This window comes from Carassius auratus, chromosome 23, assembly GCF_003368295.1.
Source record: "Carassius auratus strain Wakin chromosome 23, ASM336829v1, whole genome shotgun sequence".
NCBI classification, from domain to species: Eukaryota; Metazoa; Chordata; class Actinopteri; order Cypriniformes; family Cyprinidae; genus Carassius; species Carassius auratus.
Window position 1 is genome coordinate 13,703,744 of NC_039265.1, and position 17,800 is coordinate 13,721,543.

Sequence of the window (17,800 nt, forward strand, 5' to 3'; positions counted from 1 at the left end):
AGGCACGGGGCATTTCATAGAGCCCTTGACAGACATGAAGGTAGTGCTAGAAAGAGATGAAAAAAAATCGTTATTGAAGACAAGGTCTTCTTAAGGGAATAAAAAAAAATTAGACTTGTGGATTTACACACAATGAAAGTCATTGTTGCAATTTTATTTATTTTTTTTAATAGAAACCCTGCTGAAATATTTGGTTTGCTGGTCTTAACGGACTTTAGCTTGTCTTTTAGCATGACCAGCTGAAAAGAACACAACCTACTCATATATATATATATAAAAAAAAAAATCTAACCAGCAAACAAACTAACACTGGTTAAACTTTTTTTTTCCCTGTAGCAGAGAAACAAAATAAAACTCTGGTAGACAGTTTCGCATGCACAGCTGGCAAGTAACATGGACTTTTTAATATCTTCAGACTCTACTACAAATAAGATGTCAATAAATTCAACCATTTCACATCCACCTGTAAAGATGTTTATCCAGTAAAAAAAAAGTATGTGTTTTCTGGCCAATGGTTTAAACACTGCTCTCTGGAAGTTCACATGTCTGTCAGAATCCTCTTATCACTCTGTGGCCACCTCACCAGAAATAGGTAAACCAGAGAAGGGGGATCACAAACAGTCAAATGATAATAGAGGAACACAGAGCTAGCTTCAAGGAGGGGGAACAAAGTCTTTGCAAGATAAAAAGAGGCAAAGCATGAGCTGAACAAATGGAAGACAGGTACCTTTAGTGTTCAACCATGCACCGCTGACAGTCATTCAGCTTTAAATGGAATAAAATCTCCGCCCTTTAGTTAACCTACATAGAAATTACATATCAAAACTTCGTATGACAAAAAAAAAAAAAAGTGACTAATAATTAGAAAGTGCAAAATCAAGACTGTGGAGTGCCTATAGACGACACTCAACCAAAGAAAGAAATAGTTTGAGGAGTATGAATGGTCTAATTTCAGTTCAGCCACTACAAGCAGTAAACAAACACAGTTTATACTAAAAGTTTCTTTATTGCAAGAAATGGGAGAATACAGTCAAAAGAGAACAGAAAAAATTAGTCTTCACATACAGGAATAAAAATTAAAATAAAAGAGAAATTTAGCTGGGGCTGTCACCACACCCAACTGTAAAATTGTTTTACTTGACCACAGAGGCTTAATGCATCAGCCACAGACAGATAAAAACTACTCTAAAAGTTCAGACATCATAACGAGATATAAAAGACAATATAGCAAAACATGTTAAGATAACTATGTACAATTACGTCAATTTAACGGTGCATTACACATTTACAAGCGGAAACGATCTGAAAACTTTGGAGACTGGGGCACTGTGAGAGACACATCACTTTTCTTCAACTCCACTGGCTTGTAACGTCTGACTGGCTGGGCCTTGCGCACCTTTCAAAAAAAGATGATATGGAATTAAATGTACAATATTAATGGACCAAAAGAATTTCACATTGAAGTGATGAAGAAAAAAAAATACATTGTTCTTTTCAAGTGCAGAAATATTTTTATATTTATAGTTACTTAACTCATAACTTTCCAAGCCTGGACAAGCAACATTCGGAAATCTCTCACCTGTTCCTGTCGCAACCTTGCAATCTCCTCCTTTTCCTGCTGCTCTCGTTCTCTCGTCCACTCCTCTTCCATGCGAGCCCTCAGTGCCTCCTTCTCACTCAACTCCTTTTCGAACTCCATACGTTCCTTGGCTCTCCGATCTGTGGCCAACTGGAATGCCTCTGGAACTGTAGAATTAGTAGTATTGGCTTGAGAAAGTGCCAAAGGTGAACAAAGAGGACCAGAAGAAGTATTCAGGTAGAGGTGAAAGTTGGAAGGAAGCAAGAGTTGGTTTTGGAATTAACGGTGAACTCAAATTCACACAAAGCCAGCAAGCCCAAAAAACTGGAGACAGCACAACATGGGGTGTGAAAAAACACCAAAACCACCTGCCACATACCCAAGATGGAGTGATTCTCCTTTTTCGGTACAAATGGTTCTTTGTGCGTTACATTGTTTGGTTGTGCCTTAAAAGATGCAGCTTCAGCCTGTCGTTTCAACTCCTCTTTCATCTGGAGAAACATTTTCAAATGGAAGGAACCAGTTAAGACAGATCATATACAATGTCACAAGTGATTTCCCACTGGCTAACTAGTTGGAAGCATGCAAACACAATTGCTAAGTCAAACATTGGTCATGTGGGTCAACAGGGGTCTGCAACCTGTGGCTCTTTCATCCCTTTGCATGTTCCCCCAAACTTAAAACGTAACCCCCTTCACTTTTTTTCAGGCAAGTGCGTTCACGTAGAGGTTTTCAAGGACCAGTGTGAATACGTCTAGATTTAAATTAAGAGACAAAATGGTCAAATCATTTTGGAAGCATTTTATTTGCATCTAAAACGATGTGAGCATTACGGAGCACCAGACACTCACAACGTGTACATCTCATTCACTCTTGAAGCAGGAAGGCACTCACGCAGAAAGCTTGAAACTTTAAAGGGTTGGTTCACCCAAGAATGATAATTTGTCCATTTTGCATTGGTCCAAACACATTTGATTTCATGCCTTTTGAAAACAAACACCTGCTTACCCCCATTGAAAGGCTTGGAAGGGCAATAATTGAGACAATATATGGTCTGCGTGTTTTTTAAGTCTTCTCTAGGCAGGGAAAGTACATTGCTATTTGACAGAACAGAAGCAATACAATTATTTTATGCCTTATTCTGTGACAAGTGTAAATTTAGAATTGTATTCAGTGGGAAAGGGCCCAATATGGTCTAGAATATCATATGGAAGATAAAGAGGAAAAGTTTAGATGAAGGTCTTACCATCTGCTCCCAGCGTTCACCCTTTGCAGCTCCTCGTTCGTCAACCATCAGCTTGAAAGGAGCAGGTTTGGTGGGCTCTACTACCTTTTTCTCCGGGAGGTGCACTTCATGGAAGTCAGGAAAGGGTTGGGCCTTAAACTTAGGTACCTGTGAGATTTGATGAGGCAGTCCAATTTAGACATATAGTTATGAAATGAACAACAATAAAGACTTTTAGCTACTCTATAAAAGAAAATACCTCTTCATTTCTCATTTCCTCCAGTTTCTTCTCCTTCATTACCCTTCGTTCACGCTCGCGTTCCTCAAATGAGAAAGGGCACATTTCTACCTGGCTCTTCACTGGTAGTTTGGGCTGGAATGGCAGGAAGTGGGGCACAGCATGTGCCTTAATTGGAGCAGGAGGCTTCTCCTGAACAGGCAAAGGAGTTACGTGAAGGGTCAACAAATATCAGTTTCATGGATCAATAAAGCATGAGATTAAAATGTACCTCTTCTTTTTTCTTTTCCATTCTCACACGGTTTTTAAGAGCAAATGCAGGTGATTCTGGAACAGTTGGATTTAGAACTTTCTTCTCTGGGACACCCTTTATTGAGGGGGCGATCAGTAACAATGGAATTATAAAAAGGACATCAATCTCTGTACAATCAAACCAAAAAATAGGGTTGAGAGAAATGTTACTAACCACAACTTCCTCCAGAATTCGAGTTGGTAGAGGTCTGGGATGGAACGTGTGGTCCTCTTCTTCCTCAGGCTTCTTACTGGCCTGCCTCTCCTGAAGTCGCTTCTCAATCTCCAGCTGGAAGCCCTCAGGCTTGGTAACTTCTTTACTAGCTGGCTTTTTAGGAACCAAAGCACCTTCTAGAATCTTTCTGTTGAGTTCTAGAGCTTTGAACTTAAACCTGAGATGACAGAAAGAAAGTTTGAAGAGATTTTCTTGTGCCAAATTAAAACTAAGCATCAAAACAAAAGTCTCTGCAAAACTTACTGTTGCATTTTTTCTGTTTCTTCTGCCTCAATTTCCGCAGTGCTTTTCACCATTGTGGGACGATGTCTCTGGCGAGTCAATAGCTGTGGCGTTTTGGGGTGTGTGATTTTTAGCTTCTCAGCTTTCACTGGGGAAGGTCCTGATAATAATAACATACAGGTAAAATTAGTCAATCATCTGAAGTGTAGATTACAGATCATATTTCAGAGGAAATAATCATGCATTTATCCCACTGAAGAAAGTCATATGGTTCTGCTTCCGCTTTAACAGCATCACACAAGAATGTAATGCTAATAAAATTTAAAGCTAGCAGAAACAGGGTCTGACAGGAGACACACCTCTTTCCTGGCTTGACAGACTACGCAGGTGATAGCGGGTTGGAGTGCGTTTCTGAAACTGTTCAATCTGCTGGGCCATTGGCACGTAGGCTCCTGCCTCATCAAGCTTCCTCTTTCCTCTGGAGAGGTTGAAGGGTTTAGGAATGGTTGTTCCCTTTAGAGCCTTCATCTACAGAATGACAACATTTAAAATCACCTGAAGTCATCAAGCAGCTTCAAAAAGAATCCAACGATTCATCCTAGTGACTGTACTCACAGGGGAAGATGGGTGCTTGCGGAGCTGAGAGGTGAAATCCACCTCCTTATAGGAGCTGCCGACTGCAGAGCCTCCATCTGAGTGGTTCTTCAGCCTGCTATCAGAGCGGAAGTTGAATTCTTTGGGAATGGTGGTGGACAGCACATGCTTTTTAGGAAGCTGACCTTCAAAACAACCAGAACAGCCAATTAGTGCAAAATTGATTTAAATCCAAAACACATGCAGCATTGCTCTCATCATTAAGAACAGAATAGTTTTGTTAGTGACTCACTGCCTGCCAGTGCAGCCCTGTAGCTTGCCTCGTTCTTACGCCGCTGTTCGGCCACCTCTTTTTGTAAAACTTCAATGCGCTCCATCTCTTGCTGTTCTGTGCTTTTCTGTCTGAAATTCAAAAGATAGCACTTTTTTTTTTTTTTTTTAAATGAAAACTTTGATAAGTAAATAAATGATAAAACATACATTGATGTTAAATCAACTGAAAAGATAAGTGGAAGCTCCTGTTCTTTACAAATACCAACCACTACCTAAAGTCTGAGGTTGGGTATGTTTTCATGGTTTTTTTTTTTGTGCGTGTAAAATCTCACCTCAGCTTCAGTCATTTAATTCAGTAAAAAAGTAATACTAATCAAATTATACTACAAGTAAAAAAATAAATGCATTCATGTGATGGCAGAGTTGAATTTTTAGCATCATTACTAGTCTTCAGTGTCACATGATCCTTAAAGTGTGAAAACATACTAGTGCTGGTCGGTTTGACAAAACTTATATCACTTTTTTTTTTTTTAATGATGCTGGTTTTCCGGTTTATTACTTTTTTTTTCTTCCCATGCATAATCAGGTGTTCGATGCATTTTCTGCCGGTCGATATTCCAAGACGTGCTTGCGGCTAAGGTGCTGGAGCAAATTGCTTGTGTTGCCACCTTTGGCAACAATTTTAGTGCGACAGCACTTGCATAAAATGGTTGTTTGGTCGATGTCTGATTTTTGGAAACCAAAAAACCTCCAAACAACAGACCCGGCTCCTCTTTTTAGCACAAGTTCTTCTGTGTCATGTTCTACTAGTTCTGCAGCCTCCACCTTCCCTGTAACGTAACACCAGAGCACTGCGTGCGCCCTCACAGTCGCTGTTTAGAAGTGTAACATTGTAAAGGGTCCGTCTGAAACAGTGTCGCGCAGCAGCATAACATTCGTTCCGAACGTTGAGTAATTAAATACATTGGTATGGCGGTATATAAAAAAAATGTATATCATTATGAAAATATACACCGGTTTTCAGTATGAACCGGTATACCACCCAGCACTAAAACATACCATAGAAATATAACCAAAAACTTTTGCTAGTGTAGTTTGACTTGCTAACAGGATTCTCTCTCACTGTGTAGTGTTGGAAGTGGAGGCAGTATCTGAGGTCTTTGAGGCAATGGCTGGTTTGTTTCTCAGCCGGACACTGTTCCTCACACCAGCACCGCTGCGTCTCACACTAGCGCCGCTGCGTCTAACACTAGCGCCGCTGCGTCGCACAGGTCGGGATGTTGAGCTTCTGTGAGGAGATAAACCAAAAAGCATATAATTAGAGGAAAAAAAACCCCACTTAATTATTACTTCCAGGTAACACCCCACATTACCAGCATTTTCACCAGTGAAGTCTACTAAATGCCCACTAGGTGCCCTTCTCAGCTTAGCACACAGTTAATTTTACCTTCGCCGCTGATCAAAAACTCCCCATGCTGTGGCAGCCGGTACAACTCTATGCAGCGAGACAAGGCGACTAATTGAGCACACTCTCATAGACTATTCAACTCTAAACTTTGAAAAACATACCTTCTTTTCTTGACAAGAGGTGGTGTTGTAGGAGCTGCAGGTTTTTCATTTCTAGGTACAGGCCGTTTGGACACTCTACAAGAAGAAACAGGAGTCAACCGAAGTTAGAATGGTTTAATTTCCAGCTATATCATCGACTTGATTGCGGAAATGCTATTCAAACTGAACTGGACGAAGACATAACTGAATTCAATGATGAACTGCCTTAAAAAAAAAAAAAAAAAAAAATTCAGTTAAAGCACCATATAAATAAAGATGACTTGACTAGAAGAGAGTGAAAGAAATGGTCCAGGATGTACATAAATTACAGATAATGTCTCATTTACCTCCGTGGTTGAACAGGAACAGATTTCTGGCCCTGACCAGGAGCTGAAGTAGTTCTGCCGTTTCCCCATGAGGTGACTATGTTAGATGGGACCTCCACAGAGGTGCTTACTTTGACATCTGAAGCAGAGCAAATATCAAGATTCCACAAGAATAATAAAACATCTCATTTTATTTTTTTGAAGTTTTTCCTAACTGAAGCAGTTTTTCCCCCAACCTGAGCTTATGGTCTCCTCTTTTTTGACCATGGGAGACACTAGAGCTTTGGGTCTGTTGGTATTGTGGGTTTCATCAAAAAGCTTTGTCTGTAAAGGGGTGGTGAGCTGTTCCACAGTGCCCCCTTTAGGAGTTGCCTTCAACTCTAATAGCAAAACAGAACAAAGATAGTTGTGCATTTGAACATGTATGCGTTTAATTTTTATTATTAGTTGCGCACTTGAACATTTATTTACATTTTATGCATTTAGCAGACGCTTTTCTCCAAAGTGACTTACAGTGCATTCAGGCTAACATTTTTTTTTACCTAACATTTATGCATGTATTTATTATTAATATACATACATACACACAGACAAAGACTGAAATCATACCAAACCACTGGTCAGCATTATCCTGAGGGTCCAGGGCAAAATCATCTATAGACTCTATAACATGAGAAGGAGCATCCCATGTGTATGCATCAGCAGAGCCCTCGTCCATATTCACACCAGAATCTTCTGCAAAACCGAAAAGGATTCATACAGTTAAAACGTAATCTGTAGCAAAGATGCACAAATAATAATAATAATTAAAAATATATAAAAGTACGTTAGTTCTACATTTCCTGCGCATAGCGGCGCAAAATGGCAGTTGATGGCTAATCTCAGACTCAAGGCCCAGAGTGCAATAGCAGCGCTAAATTCATCCAGCAGTTATGGAATAAAAGAAAAATCAATGTAATCTACGCAAGTTACATATTTTTAATATTCTAATGCATCTTAAATGGCAGATCGACACTTTACACGATCATTTCAGAATCGGTTGATACGAAATATCCGCATACATCTCTCATTAACGTTACACATGATCACGAAAAAAAGTCTAAATGTAAACAAACGATGCCCAAATAATGTTTACATAAGTTAAGATAACCAATCAATTGATAAAATAAACTCTGAAATCCGTCGTTCTATTACATCGAACATGAAAAACTTGTTTTGCAGCGATTACGGCCAAATGCAACCGCACCAATTAAAGCGTAATTTAAACGCAGCAGTTGAATCAAAATCAAATATGATAATGTCTAAATATGGTAAAGAAAATATACCTACGTTTTAAACCAATGCCTACTATCACAACCTGAAAAAAATATAGTACGTTTTTGAATCAACAGACACACGTATCCTCCTCCACAAACGACCAGACGAGAATGCTAGTTTGAATGTTGGTGCCGTTAAAACTGCGTTTATGAATCAGCCAATCAGATGGCTTAAACGCGGCGCGTCTCGTTTTCTATTAGCTCCGCGTTTGTGACGTCGAACGCGATAACCACGTGACTAGCTGAAAGCAGGAGAAGCACAGGCTAGAAGCAAGGGGCAAGGAACTCGACCGGAAGTTGAAGTCGGGTGGGGGCTGCCATCTTTTAGCAGAACTTTTCTTTTACTGTCTATGGCTAGAAGGGCTACTGTGCATGCGCCGTAATTTTTATCACTCTGTACAACAATTATTTTTCATTATTGTAACGAAGGTCCGTTTAGCGATGGGGTAGGTGTAGACGTTAATAAAACAGTCTTATAGGGAAAAAAATATTTAATTGTTCACCACAACCAAGCTTATCTTTTGTGATCAGTTGTTAGTAAAAAGTTATATTTTCATACAATTATCTCAATTCTTAATAGGCTATACTTTTTTCAGTTAAATTCAGTGAAAATGAAGCACAGACTCAAACTAGGATTCCAGCTTTAATGTTATCAGTGCAAATTAATAACCAAAACACAATGAATGTGGACAAAGAATAATGCATGTCAAAATACAGTACAATACGGTACAATAAGGCTTGACCTTTGTATGTCAAATCACTTTAAATGCCAGTAGTTTGCAAGATATTGCAAATAAAAAAAATATCATATATAAAAAAAATATCACAATAAAATGGACAAGGGAATATAAAAATGACAAGGCAATAAAATTGAGATGCTCATGTTATAAGCAATACGCTTCTGTGTAGTGAATTACATCTTCTGGATCATCACCTGGAATTTGCCTAAGAACAAAGAAGGTGCAGAAGAGGAGGGATGGCAGAAGATCAGAAAGAAACAATTAGTTACATTTTACATTTAATTAGAACTTGATGAACTCAGACTCAGAGAACTAACTTCATTAATAAATTAATGTTAAGTTTCAGATTAAGAGAATGAAAAAGTACTGAAAATCTAGTGGTTATTTCACTGTATATTTTTGCATAAAATTAGCTCCTTACAAGCAGGCATGACTGATACTTCCGCTGTGACTATACTTTTCACACCAAGATTTGAAAGAGCTCCTCGGACCAGTCCACAGGTGAAGGCTAAGAACTACAGGAATTAAAAAAGGAGAAAGAAAAACGAGTTTTACAATCTCTTGATGAACTTATTTGAAGTCAAAAATTGGTAGTTGTATAGACTGTCCATAGAGGGACAGAGATCTTTAAGATTTAATTAAAAATATACTCACTTGTGTTCTGAAGATGGACAAAAGTCTTACAAGTTTGCAACAACATGAGGGTGAGTTAATGATGACAGAATGTTCTTTTTTGGGTGAACAATCCCTTTAATTACTTGATATTTTATGAAATATTAGATATTCCTTCTTCCATGTCTGTAGATACAGTATTATTACGAAACAATTTTAAATACTACATATCTCATTATGATTGAAGATATTGATTCTGTAGGTTCAGATAAAGATCAAGTCAGGTTATGTTTGTTTTTATTTAACTCACCATTAAAGCTTATTGAAGTTATTTATGCTGCTTACCTTCGGCGCATGTTCCAGATACTGTTTTCCAGCAGACAGTTGGGTCAGCAGACGGAACTTGTTATCTTGTAGCACATAAATACCCTTCAAACAAATTCAACATGTGATGATTTTCTTAATTGTGTACCTCTAGTCAATGAAGACATACGCTGAGCACTGAGATAAATTGAGATTACATGAATTAGCTTCATAATGTACACACCTGGTGGTTTGTTCTCAGGTTGTCAATTTGCTTCTTAAAAACACTGGTCCAGAAATCTTTGCAGATAAACTTCATAACATCGAGCTCATCTTTAAAACGTGGCGTGTCTTTGGTAAACCTGTGAATAAAAATGTGCCTGAGATGCATCTTCTCAAGAAAAAATTGAAATTAAATAATTAATTTTACTAATTAAATAGTCTTTTAAATTTTCAGCAAAATTAACTAAAAGATAATTGGGTCCACTGACAACCTGCAGTACTGCAAATAAAACTCATCAGATAAATAACATCGATCATGGGATGTCATCAGAATAATAACATTTGGATTCATGGATTAAAAGATCTGCCATGATACCTCTCGATAAGTCCTTGTCCCACACGAAAGCCCATGTTCTCAAGTTTAGAAACACATCGTCCATTCTCCTGAGCACAGCAGGACATTACATTAATTCAGCATGCAATTTTCTCACAACTAGTTTATTAGTGTGCTGTGCTTACTCAGTTCTATTACGCTATTCTGTGACAGTGTTTTCAGGGCTCTTACCGATTCCCCAGTTTCTGCAGTGTTGACATATTGAATAATTTCACTGTGCAGAAACTGAAAGAGAGCCTCGTCTGCCATCTCGAGCCAGTTCAGCCAGACTGAAACTGACAAGCGACCCAAACCGAATACGGGTATAAATCACTTAGCCTACTACTAATAAATGGACACTATTCATTGTGCGAATGAATCAAATAAATTCAATTAAGTCGCAAGTATATTCGACAGCTATCTAATTTAATATTAGGGTCCTTTTTCACATCAGTTCCACTTCCTGTTTGGATGAAATTAGCTGCCCTTGTATATGCCTTAACGAAAATATGTTTTTCCCTTTTTGTTTGGAAAAATTAATTTCTCTCGTTTTGTATGTGAATTAAGTTTTGAAAAGTGATACAGTCATGTTCATTCTATTGACTAATAGAATTAACACTTGTGCAACACAATGCCTTTTGTATCTAAATTGGTTTGCAACTATTAATACGATTGTTGTATTTCACATACTAGTATTAATCGTTCTGCAGTCTTATTAATAGACATCACAATATTTAAGTTTTGTATAGTATTTGATTGTATTTTTTTTATGATAGACAGGATTTCGTTCATAAAACCATTATATAAATTAAGTATTTTATGAAATCTATAAATAAATTTTGACTATATTTTTCATACTTCTCTTAATTTCTATAATTCATCTTTATAATTATATAACTTTTATATAGTTCTTTAAATTAAAGACCTAAATTGTAAATGATTTTTAGTAGCCCCTGTATTAATATAAATGACCTTGACATAATGAGGTTTTAGAGCCCTTGGTAAAAACATCAACTTTTATTCTTTACTGACAGTAAATCATGAATGAAACACACCAGAAACAAATTCTACAAGATGCTTTATTTCTTAACTCATCCTTAACATTGTTTCTTTACGCATTCACCTTAATGTCTCACTAACCCACTTTTGCTTTCATAATGTCTATGAAAACCAACAGTCCTTGGAACCCAAAAATGCCAATGCTTGGAATTTTGAAGATGTAAAACACCTATTTACTCCCATCTAAACAGCCACTGAAACTTAAAATTTCTTATTAAAGGAACAGTACAGCTGTGCACAGTGTGCATCTCACTGAGGTAGATCAGTCTAGAGTCTAAACGTCACAGTTGGGTTGAAGTCCATTTCATTTTAGTTCAGCCGAAGAAGGAAATGCCCATGGTAGTTTCTAAACAAAATACAAACTCATGAAATGATTTCACACCTTCAGCTGGCCCAAACAAAATGGATTTGACAACATATGCCATCACATATTACCTTATAGGCCACTGGTGTATGTAACACGGAGTCAAAAGTACAGACAGCAAAGCAGTGCTAAAATACCATTCAAATTTACATGACAAAACATTATTTTCTAACAGTGCTCCTGGTTTAGCTTGGAGAGATACATGAAGTGCTTTTCAGCAATAACTGGGTGTGTGCTAAGATTTGTTTGTCTGAAACTTCTGAATCCAGGCAAAAGAACTGAGGCAATCTTTGTAGTGTGAGAACTACTTATTGTGTAAAACCAGTATATAACAATTTTTTTACCTGAATATTCCGGGAGCAAATATGATAAATTCTTGTTTATTACAAAACAAAAAAATGAAAGTTATATTTTACTTAGTTCCCATATTAGGAATTTGTCAGAATGGGCTACTTAATTTTAAACAGATGTTCACTTTACATTGATTTTTCAATGATCAATGCTTTATCCTACATTTCATTCACAAAATACTCCACAATAACTGTGATTCCTTTCATTAGCATTAAGGATGTGAACAACGCAGCGCCTAAAAACTTTTACCTAAAGGCTAAAATCAACACAAGCTAATTAATTAAATGCTAATTAATCACCTGACTCTAAAAACTTAATAGCTAAAACCACTGTGCATTCAAAAAGAAAAAAAAAGACATTGAGATAACGTTCTTCACGCAATTCGCGTGAGGATTTGCTTCATTTCTTGTCAAATGGTTGAATCCTTTTTGTGACAAGAGTTCAGCTTAGAGAGGTAGGTTTTTTGTGTTGTGTGACCGTGAGCTGAGAGGTACATCTAAGAACACAGTTCAACTTGACTTTTATGGTGCGGCCACATTAGCAAATTTTCGGTGAAAATTTAATGGACAAAAAACGTCAATAGTGTATGAAGCACAGTGCACACATAAGTCAGTTTCAAACCAAACAAATTTTTGTTTGCCGATACATAAAATTTACATGACCATATTACTCAATTGTGAAATTTGCGCAGGGAAATCTTTCACCTTTCATCTTTCAAATTTGTTAGTTCGAACAATAAGTGTGACCGCACCTTTAGTCATAGAAGTGCCGTTGATAAAAAGTGCTTCATTTTACAACGGAGAACACTGTAATAGCATTAATTTCCTTCTTGACAAAAATACTGAGGTATTTCTTTAGCTAACTTTTTTTTTTTTTTTAATGAATTTTAGAAGTTCATTTATCACTACAAAACAGTTACTCTGAAGACCCTCTAGGAAAAACCACAAAGTTAAACTATTCAAACTAAAAGCAAAACTTCATCTATCCTAGAGATCCTTTCATCTAATTCTACAGGATGCATCTGAGGACCTCGCACCCAACGAACTTCACCATCTCCAGTTCATTACCTAAAAACTACTTGGCAATGACGCAACAGAACTGTCGCGTTTGACTGGCAGGTCATAGTGGACACATCATTGCTGGAAGGCCTGATGGAATCGAGGTAGAGTTGGAGAAAAACCAGAGATCTGGTTTAAGTGCCCTGAAGCCTGAGGCTCATGCAGTGACTGTGGCTGAAATGAGGTAAGCGGCCCAGAGAGCTGAGAGGTAGGGCTTGGGGACACAGCATTGGTGGTGCTCGAGTATCCCAAGGTAGTGCTGTAGGGAGGCAGGCCAAACGGCAGGAAGCCCAACAGGTGCGAGAGGTCCATGTTGGCAGAGGTGGTAGGCGGCTCAGCTGAGGTGAACGCCGAGTTCCTGAGAGTGAAATGGGCACTCTGACCTCCCAGATTATCGGGGAGAAGGTCGCCAGGTCGGGAGACGGCAGACGCTACGGCAGCCTGCGGTGGCATTGGCCCACACTGGAGCTCAGTCAGGAAGGTCTCCATCTCTGCTTTCAGATATGAGGTAGTGGAACTCGGCTGATATCTGGAAGCCTGCTGGTACTGCTGCGGAGGAGGCTTGTTTGGCTCAAGGTAGCAGCCCACACCCATTGGGTTAGAAAGGGGGCCAGACACCATCGTGTGATGGTGATGATTGACCCTTGAGGTAGATGTGCTTGGATGGCCTTGAGAGTTGAACATGGCCATGGAAAATGCCTCTGTGGCATCTTTCGGAGATCCAACAGAGCACACGGTAGGACTGGGCTCCTCTTTAATGGGCATCGGAGGAAGGGTCTCCAAATCTTGCGCGTGGCTTTTCTTCAGGTGTCGGGTGAGGTGGTCGCGACGGCCGAAGCGTTGGGCACAATGAGGGCACAGGAAGTCCCGTCTGCCAGTGTGCACCACTGCATGGCGTCTCACATCCTTGCGAGTGAAGAAGCGTCGGCCGCACCGTTCACACTGATGTTTCCTTTCTCGTACCACAGTCCCCGGAGGTGGCCGGCCGGTGTGCGTACTCAGGTGCTCGAGTAGCGTCGGCATGCTCTCGAAGGCCTGACGACAGACCTTACAAGTGAGGTCACCGCTGGCGGAGGTGGCATGCGTTGCCACATGGCGTCTGAGACCCAGGCGAGTGTTGTAATGCTTTCCGCATTCCTCGCACCGCAGCTCCTGCTTGTTGGAGTCGTGGTTTTGCAGGTGGCTGTTTAGCTGGTCTTTGCCATGAAACATTTTCTCACATATATGGCTATTTCTCAGGGAGTGTCACTGTACATCTGTGAAAGGCCAACGATCAGTGATGACAAAGATTCAAGATTAAAAAATAAAATTCAATTATAATCACACTGTTTAGAGCAGGTGTGCCCAAACCTGTTTCTGGAGATCTACCTACCTGTAACGTTTAGCTCTAAATTTAGGCCACGTCCACATGAAGCCAGAGCTCTCCCTATCAAAATCTTTTGTTTTCTTATCTCAAGAAATATCTGCATCCACATGAAACACAAAACGATGTAGTATACATGCCAGAGCAGTAAGTGGTGCTGTAATTCTGCCACAGAGATACATTAAAAACAAAATAATTGGACTATGCGCATAAACATTGGGCGGTATACAAACGAACAATACTATATTAATCTGTGTTAATGTTAGTTAATAAAAAGACAATCGTTCAATGTTTGTTCATGTTTTTGTTTCTGTTACGTGACATAGCTGTGTATGACTAGGGGTGAGACGTGGGATGATGTTGTCATAGTTTCAGAAAATATACGGATTCGCTGTCCACAAGAATTCACAAGGGCGGTGTTTTCAGATTAATCCACTCCAGGACCCGGTTTAAAAAATATCAGTTTCACTCTCCCAAAACGCCAGATCCATGTGGATGAAAAGCTTACATGATACAAAATGTATCATGTATACAGCTAATCGCATCTCCACGTGGATGGGGCCTTTAATCAGGTAGACCTCCAGAAACAGTATTTGATAGCCCTGTTTTAGAGACAAAAGCAAGTACCTGAGAAGAAGCTCCAACAGGTGATCTTTCTTCGGAGTGAAGATTGTTTTTTTGCATGTTCAGTCTTCTGCACATAAATAAAAACTGCAGCAGGTAAGGATTTGTTAACATCTTCTTATACATGCACTTATCACAGTAATAACAGTAAAAATAACCATAAATAAAACTCTAAGCCTAACCATATATTAGGTGCATGTTAATTAATATTACGCAGTACTTATTCATATAATTACACCTCAATGACACCTTAATAAAAACAAAGTGTAAATAAAGTAAACAAGCATAACCAATGATTTCCCCCCTTTAAATTATTTTATGCAATTGCTTATCTTAAATAGTAATAAATTCACAGTTGATTTGGCCATGCAACAACCAAAAAAATGTTTGAGTACTAAAATTCTTCAATAATCTTCTTTTGTATTCCATAAAAAGAGTATTAGTAAATGACAACAATTTTCATTTTTGGGTGACACTCCTTTTACCAATTCCTTTAACAATTATAATTTAAAGTTTGTTTTTTTTGCCACTACATTATCCCAAAAAATATATTTAAGGCATATACAATGTAATAAAATGCAATATGATGGTAAAACATTTATATACTGTATATACATATTTTGTTTTAAAATTCCTGGAGGACAAAAATGCATCAATTTCTATGGTCGTCTTTCAACATATCACTTAAATAACAGAATATTTCTGAAAAATAAAAAGATTTTGACTTATTAGAAAAGAATAAGAATAAATAAAAGAGAAATAAACAGAAAAAAATAATAAATTCTTGATTTGGTTTAGTGTAAACATAACCATAAAAAAATTGGAAATTTGGAATTGTTGAACTCAGAAATGTATTTTATGTATAAACCATGGGAAAAAAAACTTTTTTAGAATCATTTATAAAACTTTAGATTGTATAGAAAAAAATTTAATAAAAAAAAAAAAAACTTAAAGAGTGCTTGATGGCAAAGCAGTTTTCTTTGAACCAACCTGTCTCTCTGAATGGTAACAGATTTCAACAGGAGAAACTTAAAAACACCCTGAGGGCATGTCAATGATGATTGGTTAGAGACATTTATAAAGGGTTTGTTTACCTGTTTCAAGACTCACAAAAGCACATTCATTATCTTGACAGACCTCCGGAAAATGCATGTCCACTATTACTCCCTCCCTTTTAGAGAATGGATGGACATCATTCAGGCAACCATTTGAAGTAGTTTAATATGTACATAAATCCAAACTATTTTACTTCATTATAATAATGTTTTAATATAGTACAAATAATATTTTTTAAAGATTATGAATTTGGCTCTGCTTTAAAAGTTCAATTTGGACAAAATATGCTTTTTCTATCTATTATCTTTCAAACATAAAACTTGTCCATGTAGAAATAAAGCATAATTACCAAATACAATAATGGAAACAAACATTTTTGCTTATTTTCAGCTTTGAATATTTTAAATTAAAAATGCCTACAAATAATCTACATAGTAACAGCATTTTCTCCATTTCAACTAATAGTTTACTGCAAATATGACATGCAATTATGAAATTATCCTTTATGTACACATACAAATGTCATGTTAGCATAACATCGGATTTTATAAAATAAAATTAATTTCACTTATTTTTTTGAGGTGTGTCTGGCACTATACTTTAATTGAGATAAACCTCGTTGATGTAATATTTTAGTCTATTTACTTCTGGCACGTTTCGCTCAGTGAAATCTCCAAAGAACCGCAGAACATTGGGATTAAATGGTCAAATCGAAATGATTCGTAATAAAGAGCTAATCCACACGAATCAAACTATCCTTTCGTGCTTCCCCCAATGTTAAAAATATATAAACAAATAAAAGACACTGAAAGCGCTATCAGTCTTTCGCGTAGCTAATGTGTTTACTCGCGCACGCAACATTTAAACCTCTGATGTGGGTTAATGGTACACATTTATCTTTTCAAAAGTCAAAAAACACTACCCATGAAACTCCACGAGGGTTTCAAACGTTTAAACATCAATGCAAACAGTCCACGCGGTCCTAAATTCAGTCTATAAAACATTTGCATAAAACAGTCTTGTGCTCACCAGAAACTTTTGATCCGCGCTAAAGTTGCAGTTCTCATGCATTCCTCCATTCTACATCTCGCAAGGGCCCTAATAAAAATTTCGTTTCCCAGCCATATCTCGAAGAACTCTCAAAAACTATTCGCAGTGGATAACTTATTTTTTTGTTGCATAAAGTGTGTCTGTTTCGGGCCTGCTGTTTCTTTCCCTCTAAACACAGACAGCAGGAGCTGATGAGCGCGTGCATCATGGGAACGTGACGTCAGACCTCTTTGGCCAACTTTCAGGGTGGGATTTCACTCTTATTTTTCACCATTCAAACTATTACAAGCACTCTCATTGCATCACAATGAGTTCTATAAATATATTAAAAACTAATATAAATGACGCAGTATGGCCATTTTCAAAATGTATTAATTATTTCAACTCACTTGTAAAGGAAAAAATGAAGTTTCTGAGAATTAACATTTCTTTTAAAACATTTTCGTGAATAATAGCTACTATATTTGACAAGATACAATTATTATTATTATTTTTTAACAATGTCCGGTTTGTTGCACTCGATTAAATTTCCAAAGAAACCTTTCCGTGCGGGAACGAACTTGACAAAGTAGAAGAACTTTTCTTCCCTTCTAAGCTCATTATGCATCATTCCGATGTAACGTTTAGCACAATTTCGTTTTTGATAAAGTATATGTAATGAGTTATGCTTTTCTAACATTGTTTCCATTTCAAATGGATCCAGTGGAGCGTTTTAGTTTCCAGCGTGCGAAATAACATCCAGCGAAGTCTCGTGAGAAACTGATTTAACTTAACGAAG

General features: G+C 37.7%; 3 protein-coding genes across 8 annotated transcripts; all 3 read right to left on the reverse strand.

Annotated features, from left to right (window-relative positions):
- Positions 1 to 986: 986 nt before the first annotated feature.
- LOC113041405 (targeting protein for Xklp2-A-like) lies at positions 987 to 8,015 on the reverse strand. 3 transcript variants are annotated; one of them, XM_026199897.1, is made up of 18 exons: positions 7,861 to 8,015; positions 7,141 to 7,266; positions 6,768 to 6,911; positions 6,553 to 6,670; positions 6,227 to 6,301; positions 6,105 to 6,152; positions 5,781 to 5,945; positions 4,677 to 4,786; positions 4,406 to 4,569; positions 4,150 to 4,318; positions 3,812 to 3,950; positions 3,509 to 3,725; positions 3,314 to 3,409; positions 3,064 to 3,234; positions 2,826 to 2,972; positions 1,959 to 2,070; positions 1,580 to 1,746; positions 987 to 1,396 (listed from the first exon to the last, which is right to left on the reverse strand). In XM_026199897.1, the coding sequence occupies exons 2-18, from the start codon at positions 7,247 to 7,249 to the stop codon at positions 1,286 to 1,288; spliced, it is 2,262 nt and encodes a 753-aa protein (XP_026055682.1). In that variant the 5' UTR covers positions 7,250 to 7,266; positions 7,861 to 8,015; the 3' UTR covers positions 987 to 1,285. The 3 variants fall into 3 exon arrangements, with proteins under 3 accessions (XP_026055682.1, XP_026055681.1, XP_026055683.1); XM_026199896.1 differs by having other exon boundaries at positions 1,580 to 1,767; XM_026199898.1 differs by lacking the exon at positions 6,105 to 6,152 and having other exon boundaries at positions 1,580 to 1,767.
- A 462-nt stretch (positions 8,016 to 8,477) lies between these two features.
- Positions 8,478 to 10,569, reverse strand: trappc6b (trafficking protein particle complex subunit 6B). Its single transcript, XM_026199959.1, has 6 exons — positions 10,290 to 10,569; positions 10,101 to 10,168; positions 9,747 to 9,864; positions 9,545 to 9,628; positions 9,009 to 9,102; positions 8,478 to 8,792 (listed from the first exon to the last, which is right to left on the reverse strand). Exons 1-6 carry the CDS (start codon positions 10,365 to 10,367, stop codon positions 8,761 to 8,763), a joined length of 474 nt encoding a protein of 157 aa, XP_026055744.1. The 5' UTR covers positions 10,368 to 10,569; the 3' UTR covers positions 8,478 to 8,760.
- A 589-nt stretch (positions 10,570 to 11,158) lies between these two features.
- On the reverse strand, positions 11,159 to 17,246 carry plagx (pleiomorphic adenoma gene X). 4 transcript variants are annotated; one of them, XM_026199936.1, is made up of 4 exons: positions 17,002 to 17,246; positions 16,011 to 16,087; positions 14,920 to 14,983; positions 11,159 to 14,185 (listed from the first exon to the last, which is right to left on the reverse strand). In XM_026199936.1, the coding sequence occupies exon 4, from the start codon at positions 14,139 to 14,141 to the stop codon at positions 13,005 to 13,007; it is 1,137 nt and encodes a 378-aa protein (XP_026055721.1). In that variant the 5' UTR covers positions 14,142 to 14,185; positions 14,920 to 14,983; positions 16,011 to 16,087; positions 17,002 to 17,246; the 3' UTR covers positions 11,159 to 13,004. The 4 variants fall into 4 exon arrangements, with proteins under 4 accessions (XP_026055721.1, XP_026055720.1, XP_026055718.1 ...); XM_026199935.1 differs by lacking the exon at positions 16,011 to 16,087; XM_026199933.1 differs by lacking the exon at positions 16,011 to 16,087 and having other exon boundaries at positions 14,920 to 14,986.
- Positions 17,247 to 17,800: the final 554 nt, after the last annotated feature.

Excerpts from the sequence above, each read along its gene's own strand:
- LOC113041405 (XM_026199896.1), bottom strand. The coding sequence starts at position 7,249 with ATGGACGAGGGCTCTGCTGATGCATACACATGGGATGCTCCTTCTCAT. Across the intron at positions 6,912-7,140 it reads TAATGCTGACCAGTGGTTTG|AGTTGAAGGCAACTCCTAAA; the intron begins GTATGATTTCAG and ends TTTTGCTATTAG. Across the intron at positions 6,153-6,226 it reads CCTCTTGTCAAGAAAAGAAG|AGTTGTACCGGCTGCCACAG; the intron begins GTATGTTTTTCA and ends CTCGCTGCATAG.
- trappc6b (XM_026199959.1), bottom strand. The coding sequence starts at position 10,367 with ATGGCAGACGAGGCTCTCTTTCAGTTTCTGCACAGTGAAATTATTCAA. Across the intron at positions 9,103-9,544 it reads ATCTGGAACATGCGCCGAAG|TTCTTAGCCTTCACCTGTGG; the intron begins GTAAGCAGCATA and ends TAATTCCTGTAG. Across the intron at positions 8,793-9,008 it reads AGTATCAGTCATGCCTGCTT|GCAAATTCCAGGTGATGATC; the intron begins GTAAGGAGCTAA and ends CTTTGTTCTTAG.
- plagx (XM_026199935.1), bottom strand. The coding sequence starts at position 14,141 with ATGTTTCATGGCAAAGACCAGCTAAACAGCCACCTGCAAAACCACGAC.